This window comes from Brachyistius frenatus, unplaced genomic scaffold (genome assembly GCF_029030835.1).
Source record: "Brachyistius frenatus isolate BFR_SWC_R1_liver_20210118 unplaced genomic scaffold, ASM2903083v1 Contig_74, whole genome shotgun sequence".
Taxonomy (NCBI): Eukaryota; Metazoa; Chordata; class Actinopteri; family Embiotocidae; genus Brachyistius; species Brachyistius frenatus.
The window spans coordinates 906,160-922,075 of NW_027210673.1; the positions used below are offsets into that span (position 1 = coordinate 906,160).

At 40.9% G+C, this 15,916-nt stretch overlaps 2 protein-coding genes across 3 annotated transcripts; one reads left to right on the plus strand and one right to left on the minus strand.

Moving 5' to 3' along the window:
* Positions 1-153: 153 nt before the first annotated feature.
* ap4e1 (adaptor related protein complex 4 subunit epsilon 1) lies at positions 154-10,445 on the plus strand. Of its 2 annotated transcripts, XM_069708194.1 has the most exons (21): positions 154-454; positions 1,278-1,349; positions 1,471-1,594; positions 2,200-2,273; positions 2,354-2,475; positions 2,616-2,775; positions 2,911-3,077; positions 3,176-3,249; positions 3,350-3,472; positions 3,553-3,662; positions 3,741-3,888; positions 4,342-4,446; positions 4,566-4,684; positions 4,929-5,231; positions 5,753-5,864; positions 5,943-6,081; positions 6,177-6,432; positions 6,647-7,204; positions 7,286-7,476; positions 7,554-7,714; positions 8,558-10,445. In XM_069708194.1, exons 1-21 carry the CDS (start codon positions 314-316, stop codon positions 8,716-8,718), a joined length of 3,420 nt encoding a protein of 1,139 aa, XP_069564295.1. In that variant the 5' UTR covers positions 154-313; the 3' UTR covers positions 8,719-10,445. The 2 variants fall into 2 exon arrangements, with proteins under 2 accessions (XP_069564295.1, XP_069564296.1); XM_069708195.1 differs by lacking the exon at positions 1,278-1,349.
* cyp19a1b (cytochrome P450, family 19, subfamily A, polypeptide 1b) lies at positions 10,438-15,196 on the minus strand. The gene is made up of 10 exons (XM_069708204.1): positions 14,959-15,196; positions 13,759-13,947; positions 13,136-13,286; positions 12,899-13,053; positions 12,622-12,798; positions 12,420-12,534; positions 12,224-12,338; positions 11,984-12,146; positions 11,657-11,901; positions 10,438-11,572 (listed from the first exon to the last, which is right to left on the minus strand). The coding sequence occupies exons 2-10, from the start codon at positions 13,895-13,897 to the stop codon at positions 11,321-11,323; spliced, it is 1,512 nt and encodes a 503-aa protein (XP_069564305.1). The 5' UTR covers positions 13,898-13,947; positions 14,959-15,196; the 3' UTR covers positions 10,438-11,320.
* Positions 15,197-15,916: the final 720 nt, after the last annotated feature.

Consider the following 15,916-nt stretch of genomic DNA (forward strand, 5'->3'; position numbering starts at 1 on the left):
TACAATCATTATCATGTCAACATGCTGCTATTTCAAGCCCAGCAGCCACTTTTTTTTTTTTGCTTGAAGATTTTCAATAAAGTTTCTTAAATTTAAACGGAAGTGACATCACCAACCAGACTCGTCAGTCTGCTGATTCAAAACAATGGCCGACCTGCTATCCTGCGTCTCCCTCATGTAATCGTTTTAAATTGGTAACAGCCGACGTCCAGTGTCTCTGTGTAACACAGTCTTATTGTGATGGGTAGGTGATTTAAAGAGCGTGTTTTGGGAGGAGGAAGCCAGCCGCGCGGGCCCGCTTTTCTCTGCCAAAATGAGCGATGTTGTGGAGAAGACGCTGACAGCTCTGCCGAGCCTCCTCTCCTTTGACTCTCAGCTGGGCTCAGCCAAACTGTCCTCCACCTCCAAACTAGGAAACCTCATCAGAGGAATCACCGAGCTGACGTCCAAACATGTGAGTCTGTCCTTTGAAATAGAGGTTCAGGTAAAATGAGTCTTAACCTGGTCACTTGTCAATGATGTGCTCTTACGTTATTGGTCAGCTGACTAAGTCTAAAATAAACTCTTGTTTGTTTGTTTGTTTGTTTGAACCCACTGACTATCTGTCACTCATCCCTGTGCTGAGTCATAAACTGATTTACAAACAGACTCAAGTTAATATTATCACTGTCCTGTGGTAAAACAAGTGAAAGCAGATCAGACTATTTTAACAACTAGTCCTGGCTGGTGCGTTCATGTGTTTGTGGTAAACTCGGACATTAGAGATGTGAGAGTCAGCAGCTAGTATGTTCTGTGGTCACAAACTTAGATGTCGAGTCAAACCTGAAAACCTGAACTTCTTGTTACTGTTCATCAGAGGTCAAAGGTTATAAATGATTGCACATAACATAAGCAAACTTGATTTAATTACCAGACAGTGTAAAAAGCGACCACTGAGGATTATGAAGCAGCTGCATACATCAAGGTAAAAAACATTAATGGATTAAAGTAAACATAAAGCACTAAGATATCCACATTATCATTAGCAATGCGATACTATTAAGATGTTGCACCAAAGGCACGGGAGTTTGATATCTCCACAAAGGCATCAGCTCAGTGTAAGAAAAATCATTTTTGCCCATTATAGTCTTAAAATGGTAAAGATTTAGATGCGCTTCACTGGCTCTGTTATTATGACTATAAACTTAACTCATCTACTTGAAAAAGTGCTGAAATAAGTACCTGGAAGCACTTCTCTGTAAGGTACTGATATGTAGAAACTGTGTTTCTCTGTGCAGGAAGAGGAGAAACTTATTCAACGTGAACTATCATCTATCAAAGAACAGGTGTCCTCCCCCAACACCACCATGGTACTGCTCTCCTGGTTTTACCACTCGGTTTTCCACAAGAAACCACATGATTCAGATTGGTCGAGTGATGCCTGAAGTCACTGACGTGTTTCATTGTTCCTTTTGTCATAATCTGTTTCAGAGGCAGATGAAGGAGCTCATGGTGAGAACGATCTACTGTGAAATGTTGGGCTATGAGGCCTCGTTCAGCTACATTCATGCCATTAAACTGGCTCAACAAGGCACTGTTCTGGAGAAGAGAGTCGGTACGTTGTTTTCTAATCATCTGGAAAATGTACTAATTTCTTCTGTGTTAAAAGCTTCAATCAGTCTTTTTTATCTACATGAAGTCCATGAGCAGCAGCAGTAAACCTGTCACAACCACTGACAGCTGGACCTCAATACTTGGTGACAAATTTTACCCTGTTTATGGTTTCATAACTACTTTGTTTCATAACTGATTTGTCACTGCATGGAAACATTACTGTGGCAGGGTGTTGATGAGATGAAAGAGAAACTGGGGAATTAAATGTGCTGTCAGGAGCTCCAGCTGGTCAGACGCTGATGTGACTATTCACAATTAATATAAAAAATTAAAGCAGCCCATGAACCCTGATGAATAAAACACACGCGTCATCAATCCTGCTAAATTATTGTCTCTGAGGGAGTCCAGGACTTTTTTTGGAGTTAAGCTCACCTGGGTTCCCTCTTAATGTTAACGCTGCTTTGTGTATTAACTCTTTTGAAATAAGCACAAATATTGAACCTTCAGACTGGAGAGATTTTGCAGAATCCATTTTCATTTCAAAACATGACAATTTTACATATGAAACATCTTCAAAGCACTTTTATATTTATTTGCGATTTTCAGGTTACCTCGCCGTTTCATTGTTTCTGAATGAAAGTCACGAGCTGCTTCTTCTCCTAGTGAACACCGTGTTAAAGGTTGGTGTCAGGTTTTTACAGCTTTATTCATATAATGTCTGTTAGAGGATACAGGATGTTAATGTATTTTGTGTTTGCAGGATCTTCAGAGTACAAATCTTATCGAAGTGTGCATGGCTTTAACTGTTGTCAGCCAAATGTTCCCCAAAGATATGATACCTGCAATCCTCCCGCTGGTGGAGGAGAAACTTAATCATCCAAAGTAAGACACACTTGTTGCCTTTTCCGATCGATTACATACCCAGATGCATTAATGTGTACCTCCTCATACCGATAAGTGGAATATGAAAAATCTGCTTGAATATTATAATTGATGAGTATTTCTTAAAATCAAACTTGTAGAGAAATCATTCGACGAAAAGCAGTCCTGGCTTTGTATAAATTCTACCTGATAGCACCGAATCAAGTTCAACACATCCACAACAAGTTTCGTAAAGCTCTGTGTGACAAGGATCCCGGTGTGATGACAGCTTCACTTCACATCTACTTACAGATGATCCAGGTAATTTGTTTTCTCTGGACTCTGGAATTATTCATTAGGTTGCGACTTTGCAACAACTTAAAAATAAAAACATTTTAGTTTGACCTTCTGCCATATAATCTACTTCTGTGATGTATTTGTTTTCCTTTGTTACAGGAGAATCCAGAAGGTTATAAGGACCTGACGGTCAGTTTTGTCACCATATTGAAGCAGGTGGTGGGAGGAAAGCTGCCTATGGATTTTAACTATCACAGTGTCCCTGCTCCGTGGCTTCAAATCCAGCTGCTCCGAATTCTCTCCTTACTTGGGAAAAATGACCAGAGGTAGAGATGACTTTTTCTGTCTTCAGATGAACCGGCTGTCCATGATACCACGTGATTGTCTTGCAAGTAGATTTGGTGCATCTCCTCTGTGTTCACAGCACAAGTGAGCTCATGCATGAAGTCCTCGACGAGTCTTTACGAAGAGCAGAGATGAACCATAACATCACCTATGGTATTTTAAATCTGTAATTAGTATTTCTAATAAATGCATTTGTTTGTAGTCTTTTCAGTGATTCCCTCAGCAACGTTATATACGTCTCTTTTTTTCCCAGCAATTTTATATGAGTGTGTAAAATGTGTTTACACGATTCATCCTAAATCTGAACTTTTGGAAAAAGCTGCAAAGTGCATCGGCAACTTTGTTTTGTCACCGAAGATAAATCTAAAATATCTAGGTAAGAGCCAAAGATTTAATTTAAGTAATTCCTCTCCACTGAAAATCAATATGAACGCTGCATTTCTGTTGTTACTGCAGGCCTGAAGGCCCTCACCTATGTGGTCCAGCAGGATCCTAAACTGGCCCTGCAGCATCAGATGACCATCATCGAGTGTCTTGATCACCCCGACCTTATAATCAAGCGGGAGGTGAGGCGGATGCTGGTAGATAGATGAGATAGATCAGCGGTTTTTCAGCATCATGGAGCTTTTTCTCTTCTCTTGTAGACGCTGGAGTTGCTCTTTCGGATCACTAACGCCCAGAATGTCACAGTCATCGTTGAGAAGATGCTGGACTTTCTGCGTATCACCAAAGATGATCACACGACCATCGACCTGGTGGGGAAAGTGGCAGAACTGGCAGAAAAATATCCTTCTGAGTGTTAAATTTCCATTCATTTATCTCCACTGGCCCACTGTTCCTGGGAAATACTAAAACAATAATCCACGGTCACAGAATTATGGTGATTTTGGTTTTTATAAATCAGTATAAATGTTCTTTTATACAAGTTCATTTGATCAAATTTCTGCTTCTGGTACAGAGAGATTAAAAGAGACCTAACAGAAACTATGGTTTGCATTGCTATTTATCCTCCTATAGATTTGTACTGGTTCTTCATGGCTTCAAGCTTGTATGTAAAGGACGTTCATGTATATGTAAAAGTCCCACACTGGTGCTCTTTGAAGCGTAATATTTAAATGAGTTGTGATTACTGTTGATTAACAACATTACTGTTGTTGATTAACAACAATAATCTAATCTTTACTTTTCATACCTTGTTTATGAAATTGTATTGTATTTTTCCTATAAACCTTTCCACATATGCACCAGACAACGAATGGTTCATTGAGACGATGAACACAGTGTTTTCAGTCGGTGGAGACACGATGCAGCCTGACATCACAAACAATTTCCTTAAGCTGCTGTCTGAGGGTGAGATAAACACACACTTAACATATGTAATTGTGATCCTGTGTTGTGGTATTCCAGTTCAGTAATATGATACTGACATTGATTGGATTTTTCATGCTTCATTTGTTTTTAATGGCCAGGATTTGACAGTGTGGAGGAGGACAGGAAGTTGAGGCTGTTTGCTGTGAATTCATATGTTTCTCTGCTGCGAGGAGAGCCTGGCAAACTGCCACAGCGCTTCCTCCAAGTCATCAGCTGGGTGAGTGCTGTTCACGCCGTGAGCAGGTGGCATCATTCTTATGTTATAATAATTAGAGAAAAAAAGTAGAACACAATACATACAAGGAGTGCAATACTACGTTTAAAGGTCCCATATTTTACACTTTTTTTTGTGTTTTATTTGCAATCTTAATGACTCTAAGAAGACATTTTTGTATTTCTAAGAACCAAAAACCATCGAAATATATATATACGCTGAAGTTTGGTCCCTCTGCTGTTGCCAGGTCCTCGGGGAATACTCTCATTTGAGGGAGGATCTCGAACCAGCCACAGTCCTCAGGCTGCTGGCCAAGCTGTTGGTCATGAAGAACAGCAGCAGTGAAACCAAGACCTGGGTCCTCATGGCGATGATCAAGCTCTCTGCGGGTGGTGCCGGTGTTTCTGTTGCTCAGGAGGTTTCTGAGACGCACAGCAGCTCCCTGGACACAGTAATGAGACAAAGAGCACAGGAGCTGCAGCACCTCAGCCAAGACTCTGAACTACGAGCCAGGGTGTTACCGCGAGGTGCCGGCATGCAGCCCGTGGAGGTGACGCATGTAATACATAATAATATTGTTTAAGTGCACACTGTGTTGTGATTGTAATGTTGTTTACAATAATAGTTACAGAAATCTGACATATTGTCAACTTTGAAACATTAAATTTGACTAGCATTAGCATTAAATGCCCACGGCTGCTTGGCAGGTTGAGCACTCGTTGGCTGTTGGTTGCAAAAACCTGCACGCACTTGCCCTCCACGATGATTAATTAGGTTAATGACAGTATATCCCAAAATAAAAGCGATACTCATTTCAGCTGTAGTCAGAGCATGTTTTAGAATGTGTGGTGTAGTTTAAAGGGTGGGGTTTACCACAGAAATGCATTCAGTATTTTACGCAGTTTCAGTCAATTGCAGATCAGATCTTGATGTTTACATTTTTACACAGTAATTCAATTGTCTCTGTGGCGAAACAGAGTGTAAAATAAGAAAGCACTCAGACATATTTAGTTTACCTTTGTAGCTGCATTTAAGGAGAAGTTTAACAGCTGTAATTATGCTGATTTAAAGGTGGATTCCTCGCTGTCATTTCTGGATGGATTTGTGTCGGAGGCGTTGGCTGCTGGCGCTGCTCCATACAAGCCTCCCCATCAACGGCAAGAGGAACTAGCTCAGACAAAAGGTAAATCCTTGGAAAAACATTTTGTATACGTGCTTGCTGCCCTGTTTGGATCCGTTCTGACTTTGTTGTCTGTCTCAGCGTTGAGCCTGGAGCCCTACGCCTTGTCCCTGCCAATCAGCATGTCCTCCTGCAGCATCACCGACAGGCAGTCTCCCACTCTGTTGTCTATGAGCTCTGGTCTGTCAGGCGATAGCACTGACCTCTCACACAAAGGAGGGTATGTGGACTCAGCAGGCATGCATCTGCTTGGCAGAATTAGGTTCCCGTTTACCCTTTTAAACTCACTCTGCTGATTCACTGTCTCCGTCTCAGCTCTACAACTTTGAAGCTGGATGGTGTGAAGAGGGTGTGGGGCAGGGAGGGCTATCTGGCCCAGAGAGAATCTGTGGAGGAAGCTGCCCAGGTTGAGGTCCCCAGTCCCCTCATGTCTCCCAGCCAGCAGGGCGAAGGTGACCGCTCACACAGTCAGATTCCGACTCTGACCCCGACCCCTGAGTCCGAACATGAGAAGCAGCAGCTGGCCTCTTCCCTTTTTGTTGGTCTGGCTTCTCAGAGCTCTGTGTGTCTGGTGAGCTTTTTAACTATTATTTATTGGTTTGGATGAATTTGTTTATATTATATTTGCAACTTGATAATAAATACATATTTGAACATGTTCTTTTGGCAGCTGGAGGTCATTTACTGTGAACCAGCTAAAGTCGCTTTTTTACAAAGACAAAAATATGATGTATAATGAAATACTATAAACGTACTACCACAACTCAAAGTTTTCCTTCGAACAGATGGGAAAATCTGAGCCGGCACCCCAGCGTTTCAGGAGAAAAGCCAAGGGTCAGTGCACATCATTGAGCACCAGCGAGCAAATGTTCAACTCCCTCGTCTGTCCTCCCAGCACTGTGGATAACTTGCTGTGTAACAACCTCCTGGACTCCAACATCACCGCTGAACCGGTCCTTTCTTCACCTGAACGGACATCTCAGCTCTCGCAGGGCCTCACGGCTGCTAATGGCACCTGTGATATGGAGGCAGGGTTAACAGACAGTGACGTAAAGGGAAGTAACCCCGCTCTCATTGGGGATGATTGTGTGGTCGCTGCTGATCCTGCTCCACATGAAGACCCAAACAGACCTGAAGACTTGTGCCTCACTTCTCATCTTCCTGCAGAGCTCTCTGGACTTTCTCACTCAGAAATCACTCCTCTGTGCACCGACCAAAGCCTGCACCTCTCAGCCTGTCACGTGCTCAAAGAGGATTCCTTAGTGCTGGTTGTTTTTATTACCAACTCCTCAGACTCTGCCATCCAACAGATACGAGTGCAGGTTGACTCTGAAGAACTTGAGGTAATTTCAGTCGATAATGACCAGTGGACTTGTAGAGTGTCCATTAGTCTTTGATGAAGAGGATGTGTCTTTTTTTTTCAGGTATGCTGTGTGTGTGACAGTCCAGTGGAGGAGCTGAGAAGCCACAGTGCAGCAGTGTGTCAGTATTCCCTGACTGCGAAGAAGCCTTCAGTTCACATTGAAGTGGTCGGGATGGTATCTTACCTGCTGCCTGCTGGGACGCCTCAGGCAGTGCAGTTCTCATACAAACTCCCTCTAAGCAGCTTCATCAGGTGAGACATTAATGCTGCTGTTTCAAGTGTGGCCTTTCACTGAGTACAAGTTCATTCATTTCACATGTTTCCTGCAGACCTTTGACGGTGTCCACAGAGGAGTACGGGTCGATGTGGCTGGCCTTCGCTCATGACACAAAGCAGAATCTGACGCTGATAAGTGACGGCCAAGAGCCGCTCACAGCCACTCTGAACGTGCTGAAGAAGAAACTTCAGCTTCATGTTGTAGAAATTATAGGTGACTGCACACGTTTCCTCCTCAGACTGATCTCAGCCTTTGTTTAGTGGAACCCCAAAGTTGAGCTGTTGATTTATATCAGCATTAATGAGGGTTTGATTTCATGCTTAATGTATGTAATAACCAGCTCGGCCAATAACGTGATACGTGTTAGAATACTCAGATTTATTGATTTGTGTTGACTAGTTTGTTTAGGCATCAAAATGTATCCCTGAGCTAGAAAATAACAGATTTACAAAATTATTTTAACAGATGAGTACATACTGTACTGATGAAGCTAGTGGACGATGTGGAGAGGATTTTGTTCAATGACTTGTGCATTTGTTTTTCACTTATGTGCAGTGCTGCTTATAACCTAAGTGATACATTTTAACCAGGCATACTTTTAAAGGACCTAAACATAAAAACAATTTTCAACTCTTTGTATTTGGCAACTTTCCTCTCAAATCATAACAGAGGAAAGAAATAAAAATATTGTTAATCACAGAACTTTAAAACATTTGAAGCCCATAAGCTAAAAAAAAAAACTAGAACTGGTAATAAGTACAGTAATAAATAGCTATAAATATCTAAATAATTGCATATTCGCATCAAGAGGCACTAAAATCTGTTGTTATTCCTTTAAAGACCTCATAAAGTATGCCTTATTAGAAGTAATGTATTCATTTGTTAGTTTATTTCAATGGTACAATACTAATAAACATTGTTAGATTTTAAAATTGACATAGATTCATTGAAGAAAGGTGCTGAGATCCACTATAAGATCAATAGGTTAAATGCAACCCCTCCTCCTACCATGTATTTTACACTATCAGTGACTAACCTCCATCCTTTCTCCCTCAGGTGTGGAAGGTATCGTCGCTTGCCGCCTCCTCCAGGATCAGCCATGTCTGATGCACTGTCGCGTGCATGCCGGCACGCTGGCCGTGTGGCTGCGCTCTCCGATCCCCGACCTGCCTGACTGCCTGATCTATCACTGTCAGAGAGCTTTACAGGGGCACTGAACCCCGACTGCAGCTCCAGCACTGACAACACTGAGCAACCGCACCAGCGGACCCTCGGCCACTGGGGGAGGAAGGTACACAGAGCTGTAGAGCAGAACCAGAGACATCTGACTTTGTGAAGCCAAATCTTTACATTACAGTCTTAAATATTTATTTGCCTCTTTCCCTCTCATTCATTTTGTGGGTTTTGATTTACACGAGTTCTGATTTTATAGAAAAAGTTAAGGTAATAAGCTCAGGGCTAGAAGATGGTGTGTTTGACCTCCAGTGGATGTTTCACAATGACACTCTTGTCTTAAAAGGATGACAGGGCTTCATAATGGCTGAATTGTTTCTGAGTTGGATCATGATGGTGTTATTTGTATGATTCCCCTTTAAACTGATCTCAAAGGGTAAAAGAATGAATTTCTACCATTTCTTCTTCCTGTGGTCTAAATGGGCAAACTATAACAAAATATATTTACATCCTCATTTCTGATTTCAAAAATCAGCTTTATTTGTTTAGGCTGACACGATCATGACAGTGAAGCTCGTTTGGATTTAAATAAGTCAATATTATTGTTTATTGACTTTCCACAGAATCATGCAACTATGATGAACTAACAAAACTGAAGAAAAAGATTTTGTTTTACACAATGGTTTTACACCTCTGAAGTTCTTGGTCGTGTGTGATACCTAAAGATGGAACAGAGTTCATGGCGCTTTGAGTTTGATTATTTTTCATGTGAATATTATTTTACATGCTATTTTGTGAGATGTATCAGAAAATATCCTCATTATTGTTTGTGTAATAATTGAGCTGATATTGCTCTGCCCCACTTCAAACAAAGACTTGAATGAATGAACATCTGAAGAATCACTCACACTGGTTCATCTTATTTGAAATGAAATGAAAAAAACAGGAAGAATTTTGAAACGGCTCATTTTGGAAGTCAATGACAGGGATTCTGTAATTTGATAAATGAACTTTTACTTTATTACAACAAACTTTAAAATGGCATTTACAGAAAGCTGCTGTCCAAGAACAACCTGTTAGTCTGCACTGCTGAAGTTTCAGAAGGTTTACATTGTTCGTTCTCTAAAAGCTTGAATTACGCTGACATTAACTCCCCTCATTTCATTTTTACAAGTATGATGAGGTTGTTTTGTTTTAGACAAAGAAGTGATCTCACTCTACATTGTTCACTTACCATCATAGTGATGTTTTGCAGATGCTGCCTTCCTTCTGTGTGACCGGATTATCTATGCACTCATGTTTCTGGTCAGTCAGTTTGGTTAGGGGTAGAATTTAGTGGTCTTTGATTATTATATTTTTCTATCAATGCAGTATTAAATAACATATTTATTAAGTTTATATTCTTACAGAAAGTGTTTTTTAATCATTTCATTCAAAGAAATGAAATCATGATGATTCATGCGCTGTTTGATGCTTTGTGGTCGATTTTAATCTCACTTTTTAAGACGAGTCTCAGCCTGTTTTATTTTATTCAGCCTAAAGGGAAAGTTTGCTTCTTTTTTTTTCTGTCTTGCCTGGTAATGATTTGAAGCACAGCGCGACACTAACAATGTATCTAAAACTCAACTTTAACCCGACGCCTTATGTTCTAATGCCGAGACGGCGTGTTTGATTTGTGCCTGTGGTACAGAGAAAAATCTGTTTCTTGGAGTGCCTGTCACTGCCTTCTGCTAAATTCTGAATAAATTCAACACATGGAAATTAACCTGAATTTGACTAACTGATTTATTCATTTAATATACGCTATCATGTGGGCCTTTAAAAGCTACTAAGCAGATGTATTGGATGTTGAATAAGTTGCAATAATATGACAAGAAATATTAATTATTGATAGTTTTTTATGTGATTTTTCTCTCTTACAGTTATATGATCATTTCTATGTTGAAAAAATATTCAATGTATTTATTAAATGAGCTTCGTTTACTTTAAGCAAATGTGAAATATATTTCGGTATTGATTTACTACCCCTTTAGTTCAGTTCACATTTAAATCCACATTTCTCACAGTGTAATCCACTAATGTTCGCTGCCGCTGCTTCTCCATCGTATTGCTCTTTTGATGGTAGATTATAGAAATATATACCAAGGTAAAGCAAACAGACTGTATGTGCACTAAATTATCCATGTAACTGACTGTTATTGTGCTGTTATGAGTTTTTTCTGCCTTTATAAGAGTTCCTTCAATAACAAGCAACACCACGTCTGTCTCAGTCCGGATCTTCATCATGCTGAAGGGCAAGTTGGCACCACGTTAAAACATGATGCATGTTACGTTGCTTTTGTTCATAATTATAACTTTTTTTTACCTGGAGACAATATCAGGAAATCTCCCCGGGCCAGAAAACATGAGTTGCTTTGCTGTGTATCAGCTAAAACCTCCAACTGTATTTTTTAAAAGGCAAGTAATGTCAAAGTTGGAAAAACATCTGCTGCTATAACAAATTTTCTTTTAATGTTAGGCCGTAGTACGAGTGTTTATGAAGTGTTTTTTTTTTTTTTCTTTAGGCAGGTCTAACACCTTCATTTTAGTAGTTACACACTTCAAATGCAACACCAAGATGTTTTCATCCTAAAGTATTCTCATGTTTCAGAGCTGCCCGCGCTGAGATTGAGTCGCTCGAGGGATGAAGCGCATGGCCAGGCTGTGCTCGTCCTCCACGGGCTGCTGTGACAGGTTGTTGGTCTGCCTGATGCTGCTGAGGATGCAACCTTGGCGAGGACACACCGTGTAACGAGACAACAGCGTGACCAGGATGGCCTTCATCATCACCGTGGCGATGTGTTTGCCCACGCAGGAACGAGGCCCGCAGCCAAAGGGCTGGAAGAAACGACCGGGCACCTGCCGCACAGAGGAAGTAAACACTGCACTGTTGTTGTTTTTCTTCATAGTTACATATTGTTGCACAACATTCAGCGGACTTACTGTTTTGCCAAAGTTCATCAGGCTGAACTCTTTGGGTTTTGGGAAGAATTCAGTCTTATGCATGAGACCTATGTTGAGAATGATGTTGGTTCCTTTCTTGATTTTCATGCCTTCGATGCTATCGTCTTCCAGAGCTTTCCTCATGGTGAAATCCACCACCGGATGAAACCTCAAAGACTCGTTGATGAAACTCTCCAGCACTTTCAAGCATTGATAATCAGTATTTTCTACATCTTTTCCACCACCTGTAAATGAACGACATGTTAGAGTAGTTCTATTTGCCAGGCTGAAACTGCGACAAATACAGCATTGTAGATGTGCACTAACTCAAGACAGTGTTCATCTCCTCCACTATCTGCAGCTCTACGTTTGGATTCTGTTTCAGCAACATCAGCATGAAGAAGAGGCTGATGGAAAGTGTGTCAGGCGCTGCGATCACCATCTCCAGCACACACTGCCTGACGTTATCAGCTGACAGCTCTCCGTGGTTCTGTGAAACGGAGTGGACGGTAATCAGAGCGCAGAACACACACAGTAACATCAGGTCACGCAGTAGAGGAGACTGACCTGGGCAAAAATGAGATCTGTTGCAAAGTCAAGATCATCATCCAGCGTCTCCATTTCATTAATAATCTTTCTTTTGATTTCAAGCAAGCTCTCCATCACGTCTTGGAGTTCTTGACTATTGGCACAAGAAGCAACACAAAGATTAGGTGAAAGAAATCTCAAATCAATTAAATTACTGATGTTTCGAAGCTCTTACGCTGCTCTCTTGTGCTTGTTGGACAGCCATCCTATCTTGAAGAATATATCAGGTTTTATTAGAACTGCTTGCCAGGTCTCAAAGTAGTTCTGGATTTTCATCAGCAAGTCATTTTCTGAGTAATTATGAACAAAACATCATCAGGAGCTGCAGGCTTCAGTGCAATGTAGTGCAGTGTATGTACAGTAAATGTGCAGCTGACCGTTGAGTGGCACCCTGAGGAACAGCCTGTTGGAGATGTCCACCACGATGGCTCTCAGGAGGTTGAGAGCATTCACATGTCCAGAGGGGTCTGTCAAGTCCTCCAGGCCTTCCAGATGTTTGGCTGTGGAGCTCACACAGATTCCCACTGTCCTCTGGAGGTTTGGGCCCGTCAGAGCTGACACACATTAAACAGTGCTGTAGTTCTGTGAAGCTGTATTTCTGTCGGGAAATGAGGCACCACAAGTCTATACACTCTGTCTGAGGTAGTTTCTCACCTTTAGAGAAATATGTCCTCACTTTTTTCCAGAGTGGGACATCACTGTTGAAAATGATACCCCTCCCGTCCATCCCGATACACTCGAGCCCTTTTTTGCTCCCAAATCTGGACGTGTAGTGGGCACTCCTCAGAACATGGTACACTGCAGAGGACCTGCAGGGGAGAAGCTCCGACTTTATGTCATCACAGATCTACTGCAAAGTGAGTGCTGAGAGTTTGACCTCAGAAGACTTGCCTGCTCAAAATGAGCGTCTCCTCCCCGTTAATCCATACCCGGACAATGCTGCCATATTTGTTATTGTAGTAGTTGCACGCTGTTCCAATCCCGGTCCAGATGAACCTGGTGTAGGAGAGAATCGGGCCGAGTCCTGCCAAGAAGGAAGGACCTGAGGGAGAGAAACCGGTCAGGAATTTAGACGTGACAGTTTCCCATCTTGGCAAGAACCCAGTCTGCTGGAGTTAGTTGCGAAAGAGAGTGAATTCATCTTCAGGTACACAGGCTCCACTCATATTTCCATGTGGTCAGGAGCAGCAGGAAAGGAGGACGTCTTGTTTGTGAATCAATATTAATTAATTATGTGACGTGCAAATGCTTGTTTTCGTTCTGTCCCAAATAAAATCTCTAATATTCCTGTTATGAGTATTAAAGATTTAATTGTTACAATGGGTATTATGATCATAATGAGTTCCATTATAATGAGTTTTAAAGAATTTTATTGAAGAATTCTAAAATCAATGTCCTCATGGGATTATAAGACGCCTTTACAAGACATTTTGCAGTATTGTTTGAAGAGACCATTCTTGCTACACCTCTAGTTGTAACATTTATGTGAAGGAGCAGAAGCTGAATTCTCTCACCTGGTATGTGTGACCGGTGTGTTTGGTTCCAGGCGGTGAAGAGCAGCAACACCAGCAGCAGGAGAAGCAGGAGGCCGGTGACTTCGGACACCGCATCCAGCAGCATGGGGCCCATGGGGAGCGTCTCTAGCGGCAGCATTCCCCTCGTATCTCCAGCCAGGTATACACACCTGAGTGGGCTTACTGTGTCTGCAGTTTGCCAGCAGGAAAGGTTTAAGGCTCTTTTAACCAGCAGACAAAACAAGGTCTGTTTATCTACTTGTCAAAACAAAACAGAAGGACCCGAGTCTGCGGACAGCCTTCAATGAAATCCTGCTGTCCTTCAGTGCTGAGAGGTAACACAGCACCAACGCACTTTAAATCTCAAATACACCTGCATGAAGCTTAATGATGAACTGTTTGTGTTGCTCAGGTTTCAAAGTCACAGTTGTTAGACTCTAAATCTAATGTCATTATAATCAGTTTAAGGATGCATTCCTCACCTTTTTAGTTCCTTTTTAGTTTGTATATAATATTTATATCTTTCATGTAATTTTGTTATTACAGTTTTAACAGTCCTGCATCAAAATTCATTAACCGTGTTTTCATAATTATTACAGTGGGTTACTTAAGGACCATCTTGTTATTCTTATTATCTTCTCCTCTTTACACCATTGTGCTGCGGTAACTTTTAAAACCTGGACAGCAGATGATACAGGATTAGAGGGAGTGTGATGGATTCAAAATCAGAAAATAGGAGCATAGCGATGATGACAGGATTTCTCCTGAGAAGAGGCAATGAAGGTCAGCTTCTATTCCAGTTGTAAAGTAATAAATCTCAACTCAGTTTGAAGTGGTGCACTTTGATTTAACTCAATCCCCTCCTGTTGTAATATTACTTATGCACAAACTTGTGCATGATATCCATCCATCCAAAAAAAAAAATTCTCCTCTGTTCTCATGGCTTGTAAAACAGCTCAACATTGTGAAACCAAAAATGTATGAATATTTTCATGTTGCATTTATAATTCAAATTACAGTGTTATAGTAAACACAGTGTCTCAATACAATAAGTCCACAAAAAGCAACTTAAAATGCAGAATATCTAACATTAAACAAAGAAGATTATACATTTTAACCTATTATAGCACTATGTTTAAAAGTAATTTCCTTCTTTATTTTAAATTCTTTGTTAAAATAAGACCAAATGATGCTACTTACTTTTCTTATCCTCTGCTACTCCTGACAAGTTAGAGTGCAGTGTTAAGAGATGTGGGACTTCCTCCGCTGGTTTTTAAGGTGATCAACGTTCTTATTCCAAATAAATCACTGTGATTCAAGTGTTTATAAATCCTTGGTTGAGCCTTCACTTTACTGGTTGCTTAGAAACGCTGCCACTTTGGGGTTACAAGTACCTTTACAAGGCAGAGCACTGAACAGGCCGGACAACGGTGCACGTCTGAACCACAAAGCAGCTTCAAAAAGAACACAGAAAGTGGTTTTTTTTTTTACCCATAAGAATGCAAGAACCACAGGTCTTTCATTGGTTGTACTCTGCATTATTTTTTTCAGATGGCCTTACTTCACATTTATCTTTGTTGTGCAGAAAGAAGCCCCACTGTCCAATTCATCAACCGAGCAGGCTTTTTAAGGGGAAATTAATTAGCTGGGTCAGACTGACCTGTGTTAAAGGAGCGGGGATTAACCTAGCAGTTCAAAAAGAGAAACAAGAGAAGGGAAAAAGAATGTATTTACGATTTAAGAAAAGCTTCGTCCTACAAATTATATTTAGAAATTTTGCTTACATGGTTCACAGTGTGCATTACTTGAATGAAATCATATATGCAAACTTTAAAGGGAAAACACTTCATGCAAAGGCAATGTACTTATAATGAGCTGTTCTTCAACCTGTGAATAGTAGGTGTGCTCTGGGTAAAGATACTGGCCTCACACTTTGTTTCATGTGTTGGCTTGATTCCCAAATTGGCTGAAAAACCTGCTCTCCTTTTTGTAAGAGAAACTACACTGGAGTAAGTAGGCCTTTTTTTCAAAATAAGGAAACTTTAATGTTACTTGTACATCAATACAAGTGGAGAAAAATTATGTAACATTTGTTATTTGGAATTAAAAACATGAAAACCCCTTTCATAAAAAGGATATTTTGACACCCACACATGTA

Excerpts from the sequence above, each read along its gene's own strand:
- ap4e1 (XM_069708194.1), top strand. The coding sequence starts at position 314 with ATGAGCGATGTTGTGGAGAAGACGCTGACAGCTCTGCCGAGCCTCCTC. Across the intron at positions 455-1,277 it reads CCGAGCTGACGTCCAAACAT|GAAGAGGAGAAACTTATTCA; the intron begins GTGAGTCTGTCC and ends TTCTCTGTGCAG. Across the intron at positions 3,663-3,740 it reads ACCTTATAATCAAGCGGGAG|ACGCTGGAGTTGCTCTTTCG; the intron begins GTGAGGCGGATG and ends CTTCTCTTGTAG.
- cyp19a1b (XM_069708204.1), bottom strand. The coding sequence starts at position 13,897 with ATGCTGCCGCTAGAGACGCTCCCCATGGGCCCCATGCTGCTGGATGCG. Across the intron at positions 12,799-12,898 it reads GAGGACATATTTCTCTAAAG|CTCTGACGGGCCCAAACCTC; the intron begins GTGAGAAACTAC and ends AATGTGTGTCAG. Across the intron at positions 11,902-11,983 it reads GGAGATGAACACTGTCTTGA|GTGGTGGAAAAGATGTAGAA; the intron begins GTTAGTGCACAT and ends GTTCATTTACAG.